Genomic DNA, 23780 nt, shown 5'->3' on the forward strand with positions numbered 1-23780 from the left:
AACTACAGACGCAGTAAAAAAAAAAAAAAAAAAAAAAAAGGTGCAGTACACAGACGGCCACCAGGGGGCAGTAGAGTATAAGCGCACATATGATCTTCGCTATGAACACTGACTCACTCATTTCCACAAACTATCTATCTCTCTGACTCACACACACCCTCACACTGACTCACACACTCACTTTCTCATGTAAACACACCCTCAAACTGGCTCACACACTCACTTTCTCATGTACACAGACACACACACACACACACACACACCAGCGGCACAGTGGTATCAGGCACAGCCCGTTCCCTCATGCAAGTCCATGAGTGTCACCAGCTGTCTTTTACACACACGCACACACACACACACACACACACACACACACACACAGAGAGAGAGAGAGAGAGAGAGAGAGAGAGAGAGAGAGAGAGAGAGAGAGAGGTATTTAAATAGAACATTACTATTCTCTCACACATTATTTCTTAAGAATGAAAGATGTTGTATATGATGGATGAAGATGTAATATAGACAGTAAATACATTAAGGAGGAAGAGTAGGAACGAGAGAATTTCCATGAGCTGTACTTGCTCTATGCAAAGTCAGCACTTTTCCCACAGGCATAGTATTACCAGCTGTGCTCTTGGAGCTGGGCCTTGTGATTCTGAAATCTGCCTTTCCTCCATCATTTTGGGTGCCAAAGATTTTATGCTCCTTTTTGAAAAATTGGCTGTAGCAATGCCACTGGGTAAAGGGCTTTGTCCTTCCAAAAAGGTACTCATTTTAACCATACATCATAAAACTTTATCTATAAATCTATCTAAACCGTGTGTAGGTTGCCGTATTTATCCTGCTTTCTTGTTCGTCTCCCCTGGCTCCTGTTGAGCGCAGGTGTATCCTAAATCACTCTCCTTTCTGACTGCTTTGGAAATCTTCCCATCGTGACTTCCGTTTTAGTGATGTCTTATGCCTCTGGCTACTCCACATCACTGCAGTGTTTCATACACGCTCATTTGGTCAAAAACAGCAAAATACGGATTCCAGTTTCCAGCCCAAAGCCACTTCCCAACTTGAATCCGAAGCCAGGCGCTGTGAAAGACTTTCTCTGTGTCTCTTTCGCACATCTGTTTGAGTTTTTCTGCCTTTCTCAGGGTTTTGGCCTTGCTGCTGAAACAGGAAGCTTGACGTCTCCTGCCTCTCCTCAGGTGCCACTTTAATGGGAAATTCCACACTGTGGGGACTGGCCCATGTGCTCGGGTGGCATGAGGGTCATAGAACCACCACTACACCTGAGTTACCTGAATATTTCAGGGCAAATATGACTGGGTTTAGGCACATAATGATTAGTTATGGCAAGGGCAAGTGTGGAGTAGCCAAAAATGTCCCAGCTAGAAGCAGCCATATTTAAGCAATTTGTAACCTGGTCCTAACTGGCCCAGCTTCGAGCCCATGTCATTCTGGAGATCTTTTTTTTTCTTCTTCTTCTAAATGAAAGTTATAAGTTGGGACCATCTGAGACAGAATTCAGCCCATGTGACTGAGGTACACTCAAACACAACAAACAGACAAACAGTAGTACCTCTGAATTGTTTGGGCTTTCGTCCAGATCCATTGGGTTAATGCGTCGTTTCTGATTCTGTGGTCAGTTCTTGCACGTGCTTGGCTCAGTTTATCTAATAAACATAAAAATAGCAAGTGTTAAGAACGACTAGTCTTTGTATATGATGTTAATTTTAACCACTACTACATTGTTACTTTCTTATTAAGAAAGGTTGTATTGGTGCCATGTTTCCATAAGCATTTTTACAGTTAAGAGTGAAAGTTTGCATGGCCTCTGGAATATGGGTGAAAGTTTGGAATATGACTGGAAAAAAAGGATTTTCACTGCTCCAGAAGGAATTCTCATCCATTTTACCCACTTCCAAAAGAATTCTAACCAAACCTGCTTGCTCCTGAAGGAATTCTGTCCAATCCTGCCTGCTCCTGAAGGAATTCTGTCCAATCCTGCCTGCTCCTGAAGGGATTCTGTCCAATTCTGCCTGCTCCTGAAGGAATTCTGACCAATCCTGCCTGCTCCTGAAGGAATTCTGTCCAATTCTGCCTGCTCCTGAAGGGATTCTGTCCAATCCTGCCTGCTCCTGAAGGAATTCTAGCCAGTCCTGCATGCTCCTGAAGGAATTCTCATCAATCCTGCCTACTCCTGAAGGAATTCTGACCAATCCTCTCTGCTCCTGAAGGAATTCTCATCAATCCTGTCTACTCCTGAAGGAATTCTGACCAAAGGAAAAGGCTCACAAAGGAAATCTGACTGATCCCGCCTGTTCACACAGGAGTTCTGACCTATCCAGTCCAATTCCACAATTATTTTTGGTTTTACCTGCCTGTGATATTTCCTAACTTAGTTCATTCTATTTCCCAAAATGTAAACAAATGGGTAAATTAAATTATCATGACCTGACCAGAATAAACCAGTTACTGAAGATGAATGACTTAGGTTCAAAATGTTTCATACTGCACTGCATGAGCACCCAATGCGCTCCTATGTTATTGAACATGGCCTTTCTGTGTCTCGAGGGCTTCCTATCTGACCACATTAAAGAAAAATCCACCCACTCCTGCAGCTTTTTTTGTTGAGTCCCATGGGATCCCAGGCTGGATGCATATCTCTAGTGGGTAGCATTGCCACCTCATTGCTTCGGGGTCTGACTTTCGAACCTGTGGTCGGGTTACTGTCTGTGCAGAGGTTCATATGTTCCCTGTCTGCGTAGCTTTATGTCTGCGAGTCTCCAGTTTACTTCCCACCTCCCAAAAATATGATGGATTGGTGACAAAAAAAAATTGCACCTAGGTGTAAATGATTGGAGGGATGTGTATGTCTGGGACTGAAAACCTTCACAGTCTTTTGCTGCCTCTTAAATGCCTAAATGCATGATGTATGTAGTCTTTGATCTGATTCAGTATCTATATATTGTTTTAATGTTTCAGATTTAAACAACTTTTCATAAGTGGAAAAACAGAACATTAAAACATATAAATCCCTCCCGACTGAAGCAGGATTACAGATTCAATTTGAGTTTAAATAACAAGGCGTGCTGGCACTTTTTTTTTCCCCCTGGCCAATTCAATTTAAGTGACACATGGCTGTGATTAAAAAGCAACAGTCAGACATCCACTGAGTCACATCAGACTCCATCACAAAAGTCAACCATAATCGGCAGGCACGCTGATGATGCCGGCACATATTCAATCTTATTTAAGCTTATTCATCCTCAGTCTAAATGGTGATTTGGTTTCGCAATAAATGACAGGAATATTGGCTTTGCACTTATAACAGTTTGGTAAATGAGCTCTGTAAAATAATTAGACCACTAATGGTATTTGTGCAGAAAGTAGTTTATTAACTCCACACACACTTATTAATTCTGACAGAAATCAGAAACGCCATCTATCACACCATACTGTATATAAGCGATATGTAGAATACATATGACATAAATTTATAAAAACAGTGCCTTAAAGTGGCATAGTGTAATAAATCAAGAGTCAATATTGGTCTCTGGCATACTGTTACTGTATACTGGATAAGTACAGAGACTGGTAATGGGAGTTACCTTGAGGAAAATCACACACTCAAGGTCTGATTTCTATTAGTTTCGGATGACTTGCTGAGCGAAAAACACCGCTTTCAGAAAGAAAGTGTTTACACGGCGTGTGGCGTGAGTTTCACGAACAACGAAATGGAAAATACAAAATGGAAATCCTTAAGCAGCTTCTTATTAGTTTCCAACGTGCATGAAGATTTTTGCGACCATAAAAAAAAGAAAAAAAGAAAAAAAATCTTCATACAAACAAGGCAACCACACTTAGGATATTATTTGCAGCTTTAAAAGCAAAAGGAACATATAGAACATGCCTTAAGCCCAAAAGCTCTGCATGTAAAGCAAGACAGTGATTTAAATTATTATTTTTTTTTAGAGGGCTGTCTGTTCACACATAATACTAACTTCACCAGGGGCTAATACTATTAAGCTAGCTGACAGGCCAAGGCTGTTGAGACTCACCTCTGTATGTGTGTTGTGTGTGTGACTCACCTGTGGAGGGAATCTGATCCAGAAAAAGGGGTGTGGCATTGCCTGTGGGCCACAGGAGCAACACGGGGGCTACACACAGGGTGTCTGGAACCTGCACGCTCACTTCTTTTCCATATATAGCTCCTTTTTGGTATGGAGTCATAATGAAGACACACACTCACACATTACAGCTGCCGTCCTCAGACCATTTGGGGTAAGAGTAAAAACGTGTACAAATTTAGCCGAACTATTCCTTTAAGGTATAGCTGACTCAGCTGTCCCGGTCTTACAGCCCTGCTGCTTTCAGTGGAAAATATAACAAATAAAAATAGATGAATTAATATTCACTTATAAGAAAAAAAAAAAAAAAAAAAAAACAGTGTTTGGTGGTGGATGCCAATATTTGGACTGTGCTGTTGAATTCTAGGTATAAAATGTGTTCGATTTCCTTTGGTGAAACACAGAGTAATACTGTATGGAACACTTCCACGGTTGTTAGGAAGCCGAGTTGCATGGGAAATAGTTTCTCAAGAAGAGGACATGTGTTTTTAGGTCTACGCTCTCTGTCCTGATCACTTCACCAGACTCGGTCAACTAAAATGTCAGCACTTTCGAACATCGTGTTTGCACCTCGTTCCAATTTCCACGTCTTTTTTACAAACCGGACCTGTTCACGACATTACACGAGGACCGTGAAATGCGTCGAGGTTCGACTAGAAAGCTATTCTCTCAGCGAATTCGTGTCATTGTCTCGGGACCGGCTCAGTCCTTTTCTGTCTAATGACTTCGTAAGATTTACGATTCACAGTTTTCTCTCTACTGAAGAAGAATTAGAATGGAGGATGTGAGAGGCAGGAAATAAACAATATGGGACTCTGGGATTGATTGATGAGGGGGATGACCTTCATGTGACCTTGCTCTCTGTTCCACCCTGATGATCCGACCCCACACAAACCCCTGTCTAACACACACATACACACCCGTCCGGTGACCCTGAACAGGTCAGAAACTCCTCGTGCCTTCCTGCGTCTATCAGATCACTGTTCCTTCCAGAGAAATGACAAACAATTCCAATGTGTTTTTATCCACATGTAGTTTAAACACCATGGAGTTCGTTAAAGACGAACGTGACCGAGCGTTCTTCCTGAAGACAAGATTTCAGCTCAGGGTCATGTTTACTGTGCGTCTATTCCATAAAGCGCAGAGATCCTGAAAAGCCCTAAAGCGACTACGTAAACATGGTGGTTGGAAAGTACTTGCGCCACAACCATTATTTTCTCTACAGCATATAATGAGCAGCAACCACTAACTGTAACTTCAGTCAAAACAAAGAAATGACACGTTTCCTAAAATGGCTGTGCATGGGAGAAATAAAAGCACAAAAATAACGGTGTGGTTGTTGTAGTGTTTAGGAGTGTTTGTTGCAGGGGATCTGCTGAAACTTTTCAATTGAAACCACAATGTTGTGCAACATGAGTTTTTTTTTTTTTTTAATTGAATCCAGAGGAAATCTTTGTGAAAGTCCAACAGTTGCCTTTTAACGATTAGTTCATGATTATAAATAAGGCTCGTCAATTTAAAGTGCTTATTGCTCAGTAGTGGCGCTTCAGGTTTACACTTTTAACTAGCGACACGATGAGAACCGATGAGGCTCGTCTGTGGAAGATAAGTACTTCTCCGTCCAGTCATCTTTAAACATTCTGTGTCCGTTATTGACTTCTTCTTGTAATAAGCCATGTTCTTAGTTCGCTAATCAGATCAGAGAAGGTCAATCCAATTTAAAATAAATAAATAAATAAAAAGAATGTCTGAAAGTCTGTGGATCTGCTGCAGAAGCCGAAGTGATTTGATTGATCTGCTGAAATACTTTGCTTGGACTACACACAGACCATGATCTGATCTGATCTAATCCTATTAACATTACATGCATACACATGCACATGTGATCGTATGGGTTTTTTTTTTCTCCACGTAATTGAGTGAATAACATGAAAAACACGTGGAAGTGCATTTCGTCATGTTAAGCCCTGAAATTGCACGTGATGTCAAGTGAAAATGACGTCACGTGATGAATACGTGATAAATAAAGACGCTACGTCCTACATGTGCAGAATGAGCGTAAGAAAAAATGAATTGTGTTTTTTTTTAAAAAGACGTTACATGGGGGGAAACGAACGAAACATGCTTACCAATTAATTATTAGCGGAAAACGATTGAATCTTGCGTAAGAAAAAAATCTCTCATGAAAAATAAATGAATCAAGTACATGTGAATTTAAATGAATCGTGAGAAAACGTGTCAAATTAAATGAACTGTGTAAAAAAATCACATGGAAAAAATGAATGGTGTGTGGGGGGGGGGGAATCATATGAACATAAATGAATCATGTGGTAATAAATGAATGATGTGGGAGACAAAAATTGCACGTGAAATTCAATGTATCCTGTGTAAAAATAAAGAATCATGTGACAAACGAATCATGTAAAAATAAATGAATCATGCTCAATCAATGATTAGTGAAAAATAATTGAATCATATGTTTAAAAAAAAAAAATCTCATGAAAAATTTACGAATCGAGCAAATGAATCGTGAGAAAATGTGGCATATAATAATAAAGGAAGTGAGGTAAAATGCACATGAAAAAATTTGATTGTGTATGTGTGTGTTGGGGGGGGGGGGGGGTCACATGAAAACAAATGAATCCCATGGAAATAAATGAATCATATGAAAAATGAATCGTGTGAAAAATGATTTGCATGAAAAATGAATCGTGTGAAAAAAGAATCATGTAAAAAAAATTAATGACTCACGTGGAAAATGAATCATGTGGAAAATCAATTAATCATATGGAAAATGAATCATGTGTATAATCAATGAATCGTTTGGAAATAAAGTAATTATGTGAGAGAAAAAAAATTACCTGTGGAATTAAATGAAGCCTGTGTTTAAAAAAAAAAAAAAAACCTCATGCAGTTTCATGTATTTCCTATAAAGTTCATGTGACTTTATATGTGTGGGCAAATTTAAGCGACATGCTCACTTTATCTTCGAAGCTCCTTTCTAAAGACAAGAGATATCCAAGAATAACCACACAAACGCAGACACTACGAGGCCGTGAAGATGAGCTCGTTTAGCCAGACTGATAACAGATCCACCCATGCATCCGTTTTCTATACCGCTTATCCTACAGGGTCACGGGGAACCTGGAGCCGATCCCAGGGAGCATGATAACAGATCCTCCTCTGCTTATTTAGAAGTCTCGTCCTAAACTGCTCAGCCTGATGGGAAAAATGTGTGTGTGAGCGTTGTGCTGTTACAGTTTATACTTGTACTGCCAATGATAATGACAATGCGTTTTCCATTTATCCTGAAGGAAGGAGCTGCATGCTTGTGCCAGGAGTTACAACACAGACACACACACAAATACACACATACAGAGCAATGTGTGCAGATGTGAGACTAACTCTGACAGGCAGTGTGTGTCTTTGAGGTGAAGGGCAAATGCTCTGGCAGCTACGGCTAGATGAGTGATGGAGAACGCATAGAGTGACACTCTCTCTCTCTCTCTCTCTCTCACACACACACACACACACACACACACACACACACACACACACACACACACACTTTTAGAGAGGCTGCCAAATTAATCAGACTGGCTTGGGGAAATAAGAGGATTGAGCAATGAATCAACCTCTTTATTCAGCTCCAGAATTAAAGATGCACAAGATGATGATGTTAAAATGCCAAACAACTCAAAACCCCATTACTACATATTTCACTGGACTATAAAAAGCTTCAAATAAGTAGAAGGAGGTTTTGATATGGTAAAAAAAAAAAAAATAAATAAAAATGGCGTCATTCATAAAAGACACATAAGAAGTCAACATTTTATTTAGTTCTGTATATTTTCGGTTGCTGCTAGCAACGAACATCTCGTGCTAAGGTTTACGTTTATGATGTTATTGCTTTTATAAACAGTATCTTCAATACAGTACGCAGATCTATATCAGTGTGCGCGGGCTTGAAATTTTAAAATAAATAAATAAATAAATAAATAAATAAAGAGTGTGCAAGTTGTCATGAATTGCAATCCCTGGCACTGGCCAGTGCTCACAGAAATGAAGTGCTCTCTATTAAAGACCATGTTAAACATGTTAATCTTAAAGACCACTTGAAATCAAAATGGAAATCCTGTGGCTTTTAGTATGAACATGTCAGCCTTAAGGTGATCGATAAGCGTGTGTGCTTCCAAACAATGACAAAATTCGTATTTAGAAGAGATGTATGCGTTCTAAATGTACAGTCTCTCTCTCTACCACCGATACGGATCGACAGTTTTGATATCATTCTGCACTCCAGCACCTCATCAGATTTTCTGTCCAATCAAACGCTCTCTAGAATCTGTATATGCTCTCTAGAATAAGTGAGAGAGTGAGAGAGAGAGAGTGAGAGTGAGAGAGTGAGAGAGAGAGAGAGAGAGAGAGAGAGAGAGTGAGAGAGAGAGAGAGAGAGAGAGAGAGATCGTATCAGCGAGTATGGATCGTAAATGCGTCTTTGTTTGAAGACATGCGTTTTATTCACTTTTCCAGCTGTAAGTCGGTTGAGAAGGAAATGACTTGAATTCATTCGCTTTGAAGAAGGAGGTATTTGTGCCAGCTCATGGCTTTACGAGGTAAGCTTAAAAAAAAAAAAGAAAAAAAAAGTGGAGGAGCCACTCGATGTGTCCCGCCCTGACTTCCTGTTTCGGTGGAAATTACATCAACACATCGAATAACGCTGCGCGTTTCAAGGCACTTCACTGGGACTTCATTGCAAACAGCACAAACAGACCTAAGTAACACGGAAGATGCTGTAGTTCTTCCTTTTGTTACTTTGAGAGCACAGTTTACAGAATGCTTTGGATTAATCACCATCCGTAATCGTGAAATACCTCTAGATTGCGTTCATTTCATCCCGTCTGATCTTTAGCACGACAACACACGCTAGACATACCGTGCGTCGCATAGTATCACGTGGAATCGGATTTTGGTATTGGAGTATTTTGTATGAGTGAATCTCTACCTGAAGAGACTGATGCGGCAGCGCTTTAGCACTTTAGTCTGCCCAGCTCTGTCCCCACCTTATCTATACAGTACACCCTGCTCGAACAGATCAACTTCCAAATGTTCAAGCTTCAACGCCATCACACTCGTCGTCTCGCAGATCGCCGAAGAGCCGAGCTGTACAGCCAGAATGTCTACTCCAACGTTTGCACCGACGTCTCCATTACTTCTACATTGGCATTTTATTTTTTAGGAGTTCACAGCAACCTGAATATGATTTACCTTTGAGCTTCAGGAATTCTTTCTCCAACGAAAAGCCATAACTGCACTAGTAATAACATCTGTGACATCAGCGCAGCACACAACCACTCCCTTCTCATTGGAATAACAACAGTACAGCATCAACCGACAAATTAGCACCACTCAATATCACTGAATATTTCAACATAACCATATTTAATACGTTTCAGGCTGAAGTATTAAAACTCACTTATCCAACACCCGTCCCCTCCCCAGCCCCCTTGCTTATATTCTACTCTGCCATTACTCACGGAGATGGTTTCTCTCCTCGGCCTGCCTTTTTTTAGTATACAAACCCAGTCTGTCAGAAGACAAACAGCCATTTAACATTCCAGGTTACCATGCAACGATGGAATTCGGTCTAAGAAAACAGTTTGAACTGAAGACGATATTAGACACTTAAAGGAAAGCTATACCCTGAAACGCATTAAAAGAGGTTTATACTCAACATATTTGTGATGTGTTTAGTGTTTCCGGGGATAATTAATTGGTTGATGTTTGTGGCCGTCTGCTGCACTCGGCTGAACATCACAGGAGGACATTGTTATTCCTAGCACAGTTACGACGGAGTCCAGACGAGGAGCTGCGAGAGCCGGGAAAGACTAAAGTACTAAAGCACCCGCCGCATCGTTCTCTTTAGGTAGAGATGAAGCACTGTGGGTAATATACATAGGAAACCGTGACCCGAAGTGTCGGTGAAAGATATTTGAACAGTCAGGATTTCAACACAAGTTGAAATCACAGGTTAATTCTAAAGATGAACGTACGAGCCGTTCAAGCTGGATTGTTGGCTTAAAGGAAACGTTTTGTTTTGTTTTTTTTACACTGCAAGACACTGAGAGAAACCTCGACAGGCGTCATTTTTAGACTCTCTCTCGTCTTACTGTCCAACAATCCCACAGAGAGCTACTCTGTTTTATGACTACAGATTATATTATACAACCGGCGTCCAATAAAAGCCCTTGTATTTTAACCTCACAAGGATTGACACATTAAATTTAAAGGCACTTGTTTTCAACCTTCAACCGGATCCTTACAAGCAAATAGATCAAGCCTCGGTGGCAGTTTGCGGCGGCCGAGGCAGTAAAAGTAACCGTGGACAACGAGGCAGGAGCGTGTCGTCAGGCTGAGGTTCGTTTGTGCGTTTCTAAGGATGGAAGTAGTGCATCAGTGGCTGGTAGGGAGCCAGTCGTCAGCGGTAAAAGTGGTCTCTGATTGATGGATCTGCAGAAGACTGGGATCTGCAGTTATCCAACGTGCTATAAATAAGACGATAACGGTTAGCAACGATGCCGGCCAAGGACTGACTTTTACATTAACATATTTAATCGGCGTGGCAGATTAAACAAAGACAGGATCGAAGCGGCCCCTTAAGTGTCCCTAATGTAATTTACTGTTGTAGACTCACCCCGGTAACAGATATTTATGAGGTTGTTTATGATGTTCGTTCCAAATTTTAAAAGCCCTCCCCCCAGCTGCCTTTTTGGGAATATCTGTACATAGAGTGTATAATTATTTTTTTTAAACCCTCAAGACCATTCTGAGACCTTAATACAGAAACAGCCCTTATGAATGGGAGCGATTTCTACTAGTTACAGCGCTTCCCTCATTTTGAGAATGTAGTGAATGCCATTGAAATGCTAGCAGCAACCCCAAGCTACATTAGCTTCCCGATTATACATGTTAATGTAAGTCGTTTCTTGGCCGGTCGTCAGTGCTAGTCGTTAATATCTTATTTATAGCGCGGCGAATAACTGCGCTATTCATCTGCGGATCCATCAATCAGAGGGCCGAAGCGGCCGCTTTAGTCTCTATAATATAATTCACCGTTGTAAACTCACCCTGGTAACGGATATTTATGAGGTTGTTTATGAAGTTCGTTCCAAACTTTGAAGGCTCTGATTCGTTTTTCAATAGCTTTTTATTTAACATAATGCTTTTACAGTGACATAAGTGATCCGCAATTCCTTCCCCCTCAAGACGGGAACGGCAGCTTTTAATTTTTATACACAGTCAATCCATTACATGGAAGTCGAAACATGTTACAGTTCCCAAGGCACATCTCAAGTCGCAATTTCTGGGGTGTGTTTGCGTGTTTTCCTTCTTTCTTTTTTTTTCTTTAATTAAATAAACCTCAACAACATTAAAAAGTACCATTCTGAGGCTACTTTTAATACAGAAGCAACCGTTAACACATGGGAATGATTTCTACTAAAAATAACGTACGATTACTTAGCTTAACTAGTCTTGAGGATGTAGTGAATGCCATTGAGAAGCTAGCAGCGGCCCCGAGCTACATTAGCTTACCACCATCAAGAGTATACAACAACAACAACAAAAAAAAAACATCAAGAACAACAACAAAAACCATCAATATCAATAAAAACAAAACAAAAAAAAACTGGCCTGCTATCAATTCATAGAATATTAGCATATTTTTATGTGGACAAATGCTTTTCCCCTTTTCCAGAAATGCCCCTAAATGAACCACTGGACATCCAGATACAAAAAAAAGCCACAAAATCAATTAATGTAATAAAGATAAAAGTAGAGCGTAAATATATATATTCATATTTATAAATTTCTAACTGTATTTACAAGAATGTCATTTGAACCAAATGACTTTACTATTGTAACAATCCATTTGTTAGAATACTTTGTGACAGTCCTGTAAATGAAGTACGCTTTCTGAAGGAGCCGTGTCTCCGTGTGAGTGAGGGTGGTGGAGAAAGATCCTTGTTCATTTGAAATGGAAACAAATAAAAATTTTTTTTAAAAATATCCAAATGTGTGTAACATTCAGCATTTATATCCCAATTCCACTTCTTTTGGCTTCTGTTTAAGTCCAGATGAGGGAGATGGATCCAAAAAAGTCTATCCATTTAGATGCTCAGATTTGTCCCAAGTGCCCTATAGAGTGGGTCTGTAAATGATTAGTCAAATGCTTTGAAGTCTTAATGCGAGCCACGTCCTAAACCGTCCTCATCCGTTGTGTATTGTGTGCTGTCCTTAAGAAGCGTTACCTTCTACAGTCCATGGATGAAGTCCAGCTTAGAAGCGAGTGAAGGGTGCTCAGCGCTTTTTGAACGACACTACGCGGTTAGGATTTGGGGGGAATTTAGGCAGGCAGGGTTCGTCGGCGCTGGGCTCGTGGGAAAACACAGAGTCTTCGCCGGAGGAACAGGTGGAGCTGCGTGTGTCTGGAAAGCTGGGAGAGTACTGGTCCAGACTGACTGACAGGTCCAGATATTCCTGAACATAAAGAGCAGAAATGTTCAAAATTTAAAAATCCCACCCCCCCCAATACTCATTTCATATATGATGCGCGATTTGAAATGACCGACTGATAGAAAACAAACGTTATTCACAACACTGGCAGTGAACTCTCACCTGGTTCGACGTCATTGAGAGCGTGCGATCCAGGTCTTCCACAAGCTGTTTGAAGGTAGGTCTCTGAGATGGTGCAGCGTGCCAGCAGTCCCTCATCATCATATATCTGAACAGACAGGGAGAGAAATGGAGAGGGAGTCAAAACATATCCGAAAACAACACCAACACGTTTCATTCGACTAAATATAAACTCTCACAGTTCGTGGGTGCATGTGGAGGGGCGGTCCATGCGGTGGCCCTCCTTCAGCAATTTGAACAGCTCCTCGACAGGGACACCAGGATACGGAGAACCACCCAGAGTGAAGATCTCCCAGAGCAGCACCCCAAAAGACCACCTAGAGCAGAGAAAGGGAGACGGTACATCGTTCACACCGTTACACCGCTGTGTCAACCGTGCATACGGAATAGTACACAGCTCAGAAGTGGTACATTCGACTTACACGTCGCTCTGGTGGGTGTAGATGCGGTCAAACAGTGCCTCTGGAGCCATCCACTTCACTGGCAATCGGCCCTGCGGTGAGCACAAGCCAGTCACTACTTCGAGCACGGATCGATAATGCTAAACGGTGTCTCGGCTGCATATTTTTGCGTTCGGATTCAACTCGTTAGGTGATTAAAAAACCATTCGAGTGCAGGAGAAGCAAAAAAAAAAAAAAAAAAAAACCTATGTAAGGATATCCACAGTGTTAAGACTGAGAACCAGTGCAGTAAGGTAAACTGTATTTTTCTGCAAGAACAAACAGCATTGCCTAGACAGTCTTGTGAGAGATGGTCTGGGGAAAATCCATCGGCTGGATGAATTTTGACAGGGACAAAAAAGCTTCTCTTCCCCCGCCAACAGAAATAATTTGACACCTCAGCTTTAAGCCGCTACGAATATCTTTCATCAAAAACGACATGGAAATGTTTTTATTTACTTTCTAACCTTGCCTCGGCGATCTTCCTGAAATGCAATGATAAACATCCTAAAGGATGTCTAAAACCTCGCTAGCTAACGGTCGACGTGTCGGCTTGGATCAAGTCCCTGGATAGCTAAACCGCAGGAAAACAAACATAAGTCTGATCGATTCGGGTTTGTAATTAGAGAGCAGCTATCGAGACGTCCACGATACTCCAGTGCAACCGTGGTAATGAAATCTTTACATGTAAATGTTCTGCCTTTTCACTTTTAGACTCTCTAGCGTTTGCACAGAATGGTGCAAACAAAAAAAAAAACCCTACATCCCACACTCGTCGTCCTGAAAGAGATTCGGAGGAGAATGGACAGACTGATTCAAGTGGAAAGGAAGGCTAATAACTAAAACAACCACTCTCTACAACCATGGTAAGCAGAAAAGCATCTCAGAACGCACGACATGCCGAACCGTGTGGACGCTGATGTCAGCCAAGAACTGAAATCTAGGGAGTGAGGAGAGGCTTACCAAAACAGCTGATATGGACATTACATACTATATATGGTAAAAATATATAAATAAATAAGGTTATTAGTTCAAGTGTATGAAGGAAGAATTTTTCCCAGGCAGAATATACACACATGGGCAGAATACAGAAACTGCCTGTTTGACTGTGTGACTCACATTAGTGGTTTTCTTGTAGTAATCAATATGGTGGATATCTCTGGCCAAGCCAAAGTCTGCTATCTTCATCACATTGTCCTCAGTCACGAGAACATTACGTGCCGCCAGGTCTCTATGGATACACTGAACACACACACACACACACACACACACACACACACACACACACACACACACACACACACATTAATATAATGGCGTAAGGACAGGCGAGGGAGGCTTTGAATTAGCTGAACTCGATTGAACAGGGTTAATGGGACTTGCACCTTTTTGGATGCCAAGTACTCCATGCCACGTGCCACCTGGTAGGCGCAGGACACCAGGTCTTTGACGGACACTGTCTCGACAGGAACCTGGTCTGGGTTGTAGCAGTACTCCATACCAGGAGGCCGACGGGCCCTCAGGTACTCGCGCAGGTTCCCTTTTGAGGCGTACTCCACAATGACGTAAAGAGGACCTGAAAGAACGGCTACACGTGAAAGTCTGAAATCAGAAATATCTGACTCCATCAAAATACGTAGCTCGTGTTGATACGAGATTCAGTCACTCTAACATCCTAGACACAGTAAGAATAGAGCATTAGTTTAGAATCGACAATTCGATTAGAGTTTTCAAGAGGAACAGAAACATTGCAATAACATTACTTGTGTAATAAGAGAACATTCAGAGGAAACGTCTCAAAGTCCATCTCAATTCAGCAAAATGACAATCCCCACTATACGGACAATACGAAGTGAGTCACTCGTCATTGAATCACGAAATTAAAATGATTGATAGATCTCTCTCTCTCTCTCTCTCTCTCTCTCTTACCATCCTGTGTGCAGGCTCCCAGCAGGTTGATTATGTTTTTGTGTTTGCCAATTATTTTCATCATCTCCATTTCAGAGATAAGATCTGACAGGTCCTTCTCTGTAGCATCAGCTGTAAAAAAAAGAAATACATTTAGGAAAAGAAAAGAAAAAGAAAGAAAGCCAAGCATTAACAGTCTCATTTCAAAGTGATGGGTCACATAACATTAAATCTCAGAGGGACGTCCAATCTGGTCACACAGAGAATTATAGGACAAATTCGACAAGGAAGTAGGACAAATTCGACTAAACATCAATCCTCTCACAGCATTTTATCAGAGGAACGTCTTATTTATTATTTTTTTTAAAACAGTTTCATTTGTGATGTGAAGCTATGTCTTCAGCCCTGCATAAGCAGAAAGCTGTAACTCTAAATGAGAGTGTCCTGAGCTCTGGCCATTAACAAGATAAAAAAAATGTAAATAAGTTTGGGTGTGTCCTTGGGGGTGGGGGGGATTAGGAGGGGTATTCAGAATCTGTAAAACCAGCACACACAGTGCAGAGGTGTATGAAAAGATGCTGTGCACGTCTGCGGAATATGAAAAAGACTTAATGAATTGGTAAAAGAAGTTTATGCTCTTGGGAGAATCATAAGTAGTGCCATTTAAGCGTACGTCCCCACGCCTCATCTAACCGTATGCAGACTTCATACTTTCATTATTTTGATTTATACCACAGCGCTATATTCTTATAACAGCATGTTCTGTCGTGTTTTATACCTTTCATAACAGGCTTTTTTTTTTTTTCTCTCCTTTTTAAATTACTCACATTTGAGCATCTTGACAGCCACTTTGGTAACACGGTTAGGTTTGTCTTTGTCCATCCCTAGAACCTCTCCCATAACCACCTGGCCGAAGCAGCCTTCACCCAGAGGCTTCCCGAGGACCAGCCTAAAAGACAAGAGAGACAAGTTTCAGGAGATACAATATGCTCCAGTAATCACGGTCTCTGGATCTGACTTGTTATGGATTTTTCAATAATTTCGGGAGAAACAGATATACAGGACTTCAAAAATAAAACAGGATCGGGTCTGGGACTGCACGACTTCTCCGAATAGTTCTCAGTTACAGATAACTAAACTACTGTGAAGGTTTAGAGATAAATGCTGATTTCCAGACTCCGGGATAAACGTTTTCTGTGATAGGAGAACCAGGCCTAGGAAGCAGGACCCAAAAGATGCGAGTTAAATCCTAGGCAGAATGATACCCATGAACCAGGACTAGGAAGCAATCAATGACATGCTTCTTCCATATAGGAGTATCTTTTAGCCTCAGATCCTCTTCGTCTAGGCAGAGCATCGAGTTCAGTTTACTCTCCAAAACAATTTCAACAGGTATTCTTCAACTCTAAGCTCCTCTACATACTCAAATGTCGCCTTCTTAAAATACATAATATTCTAAACTTTAAAGTCTAAATAGAAAAAAGTATTTAAAAAAAAAAAAAAAAAGTAGACTATTTAACTGGAATGATGACATGTAACCGTGTGTGTGTGTGTGTGTGTGTGTGCGTGCACGTTACTTGTCTCGGGGCAGCTCCCAGCGTGGGTCCTGAGGCAGTTCATACTCCGACACTCCAGACAGCATGGGGGAGCCACTTGAGGAGAGACGTGACGGTCTGACCAGCATCACCCCAGAGTGCATGGAAGAGCTCGAGTCCACAGACACCTGCACAGAGAAACCTACACATTACTCTCCACTCACCGGCACAGCATCACACAATGTGAACACATCTGTATACGTGTCTGTCTGTTTACATGGTGTTTTCAGTAGAATTAGAAAAAGTGTATACTCACAAATCCGCATTTCACCACTTGCATTCAAACTACAAGTGTAATGTAATTACACTTTTTTTTTTTTTTGGTGGCATAAAAGTAATCAAATAACCTAAATCACTATGAAAACAAACAAACAAAACAAACAAACAAAAACATTCTCCAAATGTACGTGGAGATTCTATGCACAGTATTTAACGAGTCATATACTGACATTTACACCGCGGCGCTTTTCAATTCTTCAATCCGACTAGGTGTCGATTGATTTTCTATAACAGCAGCTCGGACTATAGCTCCTGCTGTAACTCAACGGCACGGATTTATTGATTTGTGTGTGTGGAGATGTTTATTTAAGACTATTGTAAGTGCTTTGTAACGGTCAGTACGTAATAAATAAAACAATCACTGGCAAATTGCTGTGAAATAAGAAGAATAAAAACACATCAGGACGTGAAGTTATTGTAAACGAATCACCTTCTGGGTTGTTACAGTAACCTTTGGTCGGGCTGCATCCCGTCCATAATGATTATTTTCTGTTTTATTGCAGCCGCAGACACTTCACGTTAAAAAGAAAAATACTGCAGAAATCTAGTTGACGTTTTCAAAAAAAAAAAAAAAAAATTTATTTTTTTTAAATCTTGTATAATTTCAGGATGTTTTCCGGGACATCGTAATATCACGTATACAGAGTATTTGTAGAGTAGATCAAACCCCCTATCTACTTTCTGTTACCTGTCTGCGCAGTGGGATGCTCTTGGCCAGCTTGTGCACGGCCATCTGGCTGTTGAAGTCGCTCTTCTTGGCCGAGCTGTGCATCTTGACCAGCACGGCGATCACTACCATCACGCAGATGAGGAAGAATCCCACGCAGTAGATCAGCACCTCCAGGTAGGTCTGGTTGGGCAGCGGGGTTGGAGGCAAGGCTGCTCAGGAGAGACGCGCCATGCGCACGTGGCACAGAAAGAAGGTGAGATGGGTTTGTGGGTGATGGGGGAGGAGCAGGGAGGATTAACATGTGCTTTATCCTTAAAACGGATCCAAATCACAAATTAACACGCAGCAATCATGCCGTCGCACGTACCCTCGTCACCCAAACACACACACAAACAAATGTAGCGCAAACACTGACACACGGCACAGAGCACAAACTCCTATTGTAGCGCCATAATCACGTCTTTCAAGCATCGGGTTTCAGGCTGCATTCTTCTGCTTATGCGCTCGGAGACAGAATGAAACTACTGCTTGTGACATTTGGCAGCCTTCACCTACTATAAATGCCCTGTATTATCAGTCACATAAGACTTGCATGCAGTGACACAAGCGGTGCACGACTTCACCGTAAGACGGCAGCTTGATTTAAAAGTGAGCAGGCTCTAATAAAATAAACTGCATTCGCTTGCATGGGTTGGCTGAGAGGAGAGGCTCTGTTCTAGCCCAGATGGTACATGTCAACAGCGCATAATCGGAGAGCTAGGTCATGGGGTAATGTTACAAGATAAATCTGAATGATAAAGCTGTTTCTTACTCTAAGGAAGCAATTTTCTCCAGCCTTAAGGCTCGGGTTATTAGAGTTGGATGCATGGGGGTTGGAGGGGGGGGTGGTGTGTGGCAGTAAGTACAATGAACAATAAAGATACATTTCTACAGCATGTCTATGAAGCTGTAAAATAATCATTTAAAACAACAACAACAACAACAACAACAACAACCTATTGGTATTCTTTAAATAATAAAAACATTAAATGAATTGTTCTTGTTCTAATAGTGTCTGAATGTTTTCTACATGTATCTTGGGTATAATTATATATATATGAATCTAAGGAATTGTTGGAAAGCCCGTGCAAAAAGAACAGTGATTAGAGACAGATATGTAAAGGCTCAATTCATGCTGAACACCAACACCATACGCACACGCTCCAAGATGCCAGCGTTAACGCTTTGATTGACAAGTTGACAACTTGATAAACCAAAATCCACTCCAAGCCCTGGAGGGACGCAGTTTATCAAACCCAAACCCAAAGAGCATGCCGGGAATTCATTTCACAAGAAGAAATGACGTCGGCAAAAAAGTGCACTCTTTGGAAGCCTTGTCAATTTTTTTTTTTTTGCACCGACACAGATATTAATATGAAACAGATATATTAATTAGTGGAGTAAAGAAAAGCAAGGGTTAAATTTTTTCTTTTTTTTTAAAAAGAAATGGAACGACCACAGCCATGTCAAAATCACTACATCAAGCCCACCTGGCTACAATTTCCCTGAAATCTGTTGGTTAAACAGCTAAATGAACTTACTGTAAACTATATGCTTCAATTAGAGCATTCAGTAAACATTAAAACAAACCTCACAGGAGGAGGTAATTAGGAGCAGCCTTATACACAATTTTGTTGATTGTGAGGTGTTTGACTTGGCTTTCCACTTCCATTTTAACCGAGAAGCAAAGAAAATCAAAATAAAAAAATCAAAATAAAAAAAAACGTGGTTCACCTTCCTTCCATACATCATGAAGGAATGGCTGAACCACACAGAGGAAGTAGCTTCCACACATGATGGGATCTTTTCAGCCGCACTGAGCACCAGGGGTATTGATGAATGTTGTGGATTTGGCCAAAAAAATAAATAAATAAAAAGTCATCAACAGTTTACTTTCGGTGACCGCATGATAAAAACCAACCCTTCTCTGTGTAATACACGAAGCTGCATCTATATAATTTCTTCATTAGAACCGTACAGCAATCAGAATGTTCCGGAATAGCACTAGACCAGATGCTAACACATGATAGCAGATTCAGCTTACAGCATCGTGCTGGCTTGTGGCTGTATCCTGCCAACTGCAACAAATCCTAAATGTGCATTTAATTACAGGCGGTTATGATGAGACCTGGAGTGGTGCGGCTGAACGTGACCCCTTGTGCGAGTGTGAGAGGGAAAAACCGAAAAATAAAGCACCAAAAGAACCGTAGATACCTTCATAGACAGTCAACCATGCAGAGTGATGGGAATGGCCGATAGAGTTGCCAGCCAAGCACGTGTACACCCCAGCGTCCTCTAAAGACACATTCTTGAGCTGCAGCACCTCCATCTCCTTATCCGTGGTGTTCACGCCTGCCGTCTAGAGACAAGAATCACAGGATGAGGCAGGAGAGCACCAGAAATAAACCCAGAGGAGATTGAGAGAGAGAGAGGTTTATATTATGAGAGAACAGGAGAGGTTTTGTGGGGTTTTTTTGGAAAAAATCACCCAGAAGGAAAAAGATATGAAAAAGATGGATTGATCATAGAAGGAGACAGGAGGTCCACATGGCTATCAACCATTCTTTAGAGAAGAATCAACAGTTGTTCGCGCAGCTCCAGCGATGACCCTGCTGATAACCTGATGATTAGATTTTTGGTTAGTAGAAGAAGAGCGCTCCACCTGCCAAGGAAACCCACACCTGGGGACGAGGAATAAATTTGAGGGTGGGGGTGGCTATTCACCAACCACACCACCCTACAGTCCATCTCTACATGCACGAGATGGGCCACATGGAACTCCACCCAGCAGAGTAGGAACTCACAAAGAGCTACAAGACAGGCAGTGGCAATATTGCATACGACTAAAAAGAGAAAAGGAAAGAGCAGAAAGATAAAATAGAAAACAAAAGAATTGAGAAATAGACAAGAAGGGCAGATGTAGAGGTGTGAGACGAGGACTGGGATTCTGTGGGCACTAACAAAAAACAACAAAAAAATATAAGGTAGCAGGAGCGGTTTAACGGTCATGATGGCAGATGTGAATACAAAGCACGCTGGGGAAAAAAAAAAAAAAAAGTAGACCGTGTTCATTAACACGTGAGCATACTTGATGGTTTACGGTGTTCACTATTGATCCTTAGGATTTCAGCAGTGGTTAGCATTGCTGTGGATTAAATTTGCACAATTGTTTATATTTTGGAAAATAAAACAAATTGAAAACATCACAAACGGTAGAACACGGTCGGAAAAAAAGGTAGCACACACACACACACACAAAAAAAAAAAGAACTGCATGAGTGGCTGGGATTGGTCAAACTTTCTCCGGGAGTGGGCAGGATTGGTCAGAATTTCATTGGGAGCATGTGCTGTTGGCCAGGATTCCTATGGGAGAAGGTGGGATTGGTCAGAATTTCATTGGGAGCATGCGCGGTTGGCCAGGATTCCTATGGGAGAAGGTGGGATGGGTCAGAATTCCTAGAGGAGTCGGCAGGATTGGTCAGAATTCCTATGGGATTGGGAAAGATTGGTTGGAATTCCTTCAGGAACTGGCAGGATTTTCAGAATTCCTATAGGGGTGGGCCGGATAAGTCAGACTTCCTATGGGATTGGGCAGGAATGAGCAGAATTCCTTCAGGAAAATGGAGAATTAGTCAGATTTCCTATGGGATTGGGCAGGATTGGTCAAATATCCTATAGGATTGGTCATGATTCCTTTGGGAGCAGGTGGCATTGATCAGAATTCCTTTTTGAATGTGCAGGGGTGGGATTTCTTTTTTAATGACTGTCCACACACCTCTAGACAGATAAGAGAGATAAGAAGAGAAAGAAAGGAGTGAACGACTCAGACACAAGTCGGGTAAGCTGCTGCGAGAAAGAAATGAAAACATGCCTGATAAGGGCGAAGACATGCCTGGTCTCTCAGCTCAGTGGAAAAGCCTTTGAAGGCCAGGCAAGCAAAACTAATTTGACAGAGAGCAAAAAAAATGTACCCTTATTAGGAGGGCACAGGGTAATTGTGAGCTGGAGAGGAGAAAAGGAATGAGTCCAACGTGAAGGCACAAACACTTCCAGTTGGCTCTGCTGGGTTTTTCCATGGCGTCAATAACAGTCCAGGGCACCAAGGAGGAGGGGGGGGGGGGTAGGAAGGAGGAGGAGAGGGAGATGTCTTAGTGTTGTTTCCTAACTGCCTGTTAGCCTCTTTGTTTATCCATCTGTATATCTGCTTTTTATCTCCCCAGGGCTCCTGTAAGTGGTGCGTTACCTGTGGAGGCGTATTTAGTGACGGTGAGCCATGCTGACTGGTTGGCTTGGCCTATATAATTGGACACTTTACAAATATACTCCCCACTCTCCTCCTCCGTCACGTTGTGCAGCGTCAGAACCTGCGTGTCAGAGCTGTTGACCCCAGAGTGCTGCGGAGGTCAAACAGAGGTCAGAGGTCAAAGTGAGGCTGTGTGAGCATACAGAGAGCGCAGCTGTCAGGCCGCGAGCTGCCATGGTGACTAAATGGGGATGAGAGGGTACAGATCGGCCATTTCCGTTGGCAAAGTGAATTAAGAATTATTGTTTGCCAAGGACATGGGTTATGTTTTCCTTGCATGCACTGTTTACGGGGGGAATTTTCACCTCACCGTGTTATCTGGCAAAACGTAGCAACGGAAAAAACAACGGGTCAAAACCAAACAAGTGATAATGTTTTGCTCAGTATTAAAGATTTTCATGACTGGTTATTGAAGGTTATGATGACATTACTTAACATGACCCATCCTGATTTTAAAAAAAAAATAAAAAGAAAAGAAAAGAAGCTACGATATGAATCATTAGTTACATTTCGTAATTAGCAACGACAGAGCTTTGCTATACCTACATTCATGCACATCTTTACTCTGCATTGTTATCTAAAGCCTGCTGTTGCACTTTATTGTCGAACCCGGTATGAATAGCATTCCTCTATTTAACTAAATTAGTCTAAATGAAACTTTATGAAGAACTTCCCTGCTTAAGTGGACAGCGCGTTAAGGTTTACCTTTAAGACTTTGACGTAGGGCAGACCATCTTCTCCCACTTTGCTGCCGTTGACCTCGATGTGTTTGAGCCACTGGATGTGCGGTTGCGGGTCACTGAAGACTTTGCACTCGAACTCCACATCGCTGCCCACCACTGCCGTACGATTAGCAGGCAGTCCGGCTTGGAGGATGGGCCTGTGAGGCGAACGCTCTGAAACACACGCACACGGGAGAGGAAGGAAAAAAAAAAAAAAAAAAGAGAAAAAGAGAGAGAACAACTGAGAAGCTGAGAAACACTCATTAGCAAGGCTGAGAATCTCCTTCTTTCAGACAATATGATACGCATAATGCTTCTACGGCAACTTGAGAACTTCTGTTACTCGCTGGTTAAAGCTGGGCTGTAGGAGGAAGCGACCGTAAAAAGAATACTTCCTGTGCGCACTAGTCAATACTCCCGCTTTTATTTAGCCATACGTTACTCTAATTGCTTATCCGGTAATAATCTTCTACATAGTCTACAGGGATGTCATCATGAAAAATGTCCAGACTGTAACTGTACGGAGTTGAATAAAAGGTTTTAGAGCACAGCCTTGTGCTGAAGGAGGGGCAGCTAATGAAGCGCTGCGTCTGGAGCGACTGCGTGCCAGCGTGGGATAAGAGCGCCTGTTTTCACTCTCGCTGAGCACGGTGGCGCCGCGGATTAGTCTCCAAGCACAACCCGAGCACATATAGGAAATGTCACTGAATTATAAAGGGGTGATTTTTCCCAATGTTTGCATGCCTGTGTGTGTCTGCACGGGTCACGTTATTTGTGTCCGATGATCCCAGTTGCTACAAATTCCGCACCGGGCTGTGGCTTTGATTTAGTAACTGCTTGCTGTGTGTCTAAATATCATCCGTGCCAGCCGATCGGCAGCTTCGTACTAATTTATTCCAAATGCTTGGACTTCGTCGCGTGATCGCCTTTTCCAGCTTTCACACACGGTCGACTTAATAAACACTTTCCGGTGCCTCGTCGATAAAGGAGTGCCTGTTCTTGACAGCTACATGGC

The 23780-nt window shown here is 41.8% G+C and overlaps 1 protein-coding gene across 4 annotated transcripts in view; it reads right to left on the minus strand.

The window, feature by feature from the left end:
• Window positions 1–11303: 11303 nt before the first annotated feature.
• LOC108265400 (fibroblast growth factor receptor 1-A) overlaps window positions 11304–23780 on the minus strand; it is a 35256-nt gene continuing 22779 nt past the window's right edge. Inside the window, exons 8-19 of one of the 4 annotated variants that reach the window (XM_053680103.1) lie at window positions 22749–22939; window positions 21984–22134; window positions 17713–17910; window positions 16735–16879; window positions 15985–16106; window positions 15179–15289; window positions 14635–14825; window positions 14369–14491; window positions 13232–13302; window positions 12989–13126; window positions 12792–12897; window positions 11304–12653 (exon numbers count right to left, since the gene is read on the minus strand). In XM_053680103.1, the coding sequence (XP_053536078.1) occupies window positions 12474–12653; window positions 12792–12897; window positions 12989–13126; window positions 13232–13302; window positions 14369–14491; window positions 14635–14825; window positions 15179–15289; window positions 15985–16106; window positions 16735–16879; window positions 17713–17910; window positions 21984–22134; window positions 22749–22939 (1727 nt within the window). In that variant the 3' untranslated portion in view covers window positions 11304–12473. Of the gene's footprint in view, window positions 12654–12791; window positions 12898–12988; window positions 13127–13231; window positions 13303–14368; window positions 14492–14634; window positions 14826–15178; window positions 15290–15984; window positions 16107–16734; window positions 16881–17712; window positions 17911–19954; window positions 20100–21983; window positions 22135–22748; window positions 22940–23780 lie in introns of all 4 variants that reach the window. The other 3 variants (XM_017467673.3, XM_053680104.1, XM_017467672.3) reach the window with 3 other exon arrangements.

Source organism: Ictalurus punctatus, chromosome 5 (assembly GCF_001660625.3).
Source record: "Ictalurus punctatus breed USDA103 chromosome 5, Coco_2.0, whole genome shotgun sequence".
NCBI lineage: Eukaryota > Metazoa > Chordata > Actinopteri > Siluriformes > Ictaluridae > Ictalurus > Ictalurus punctatus.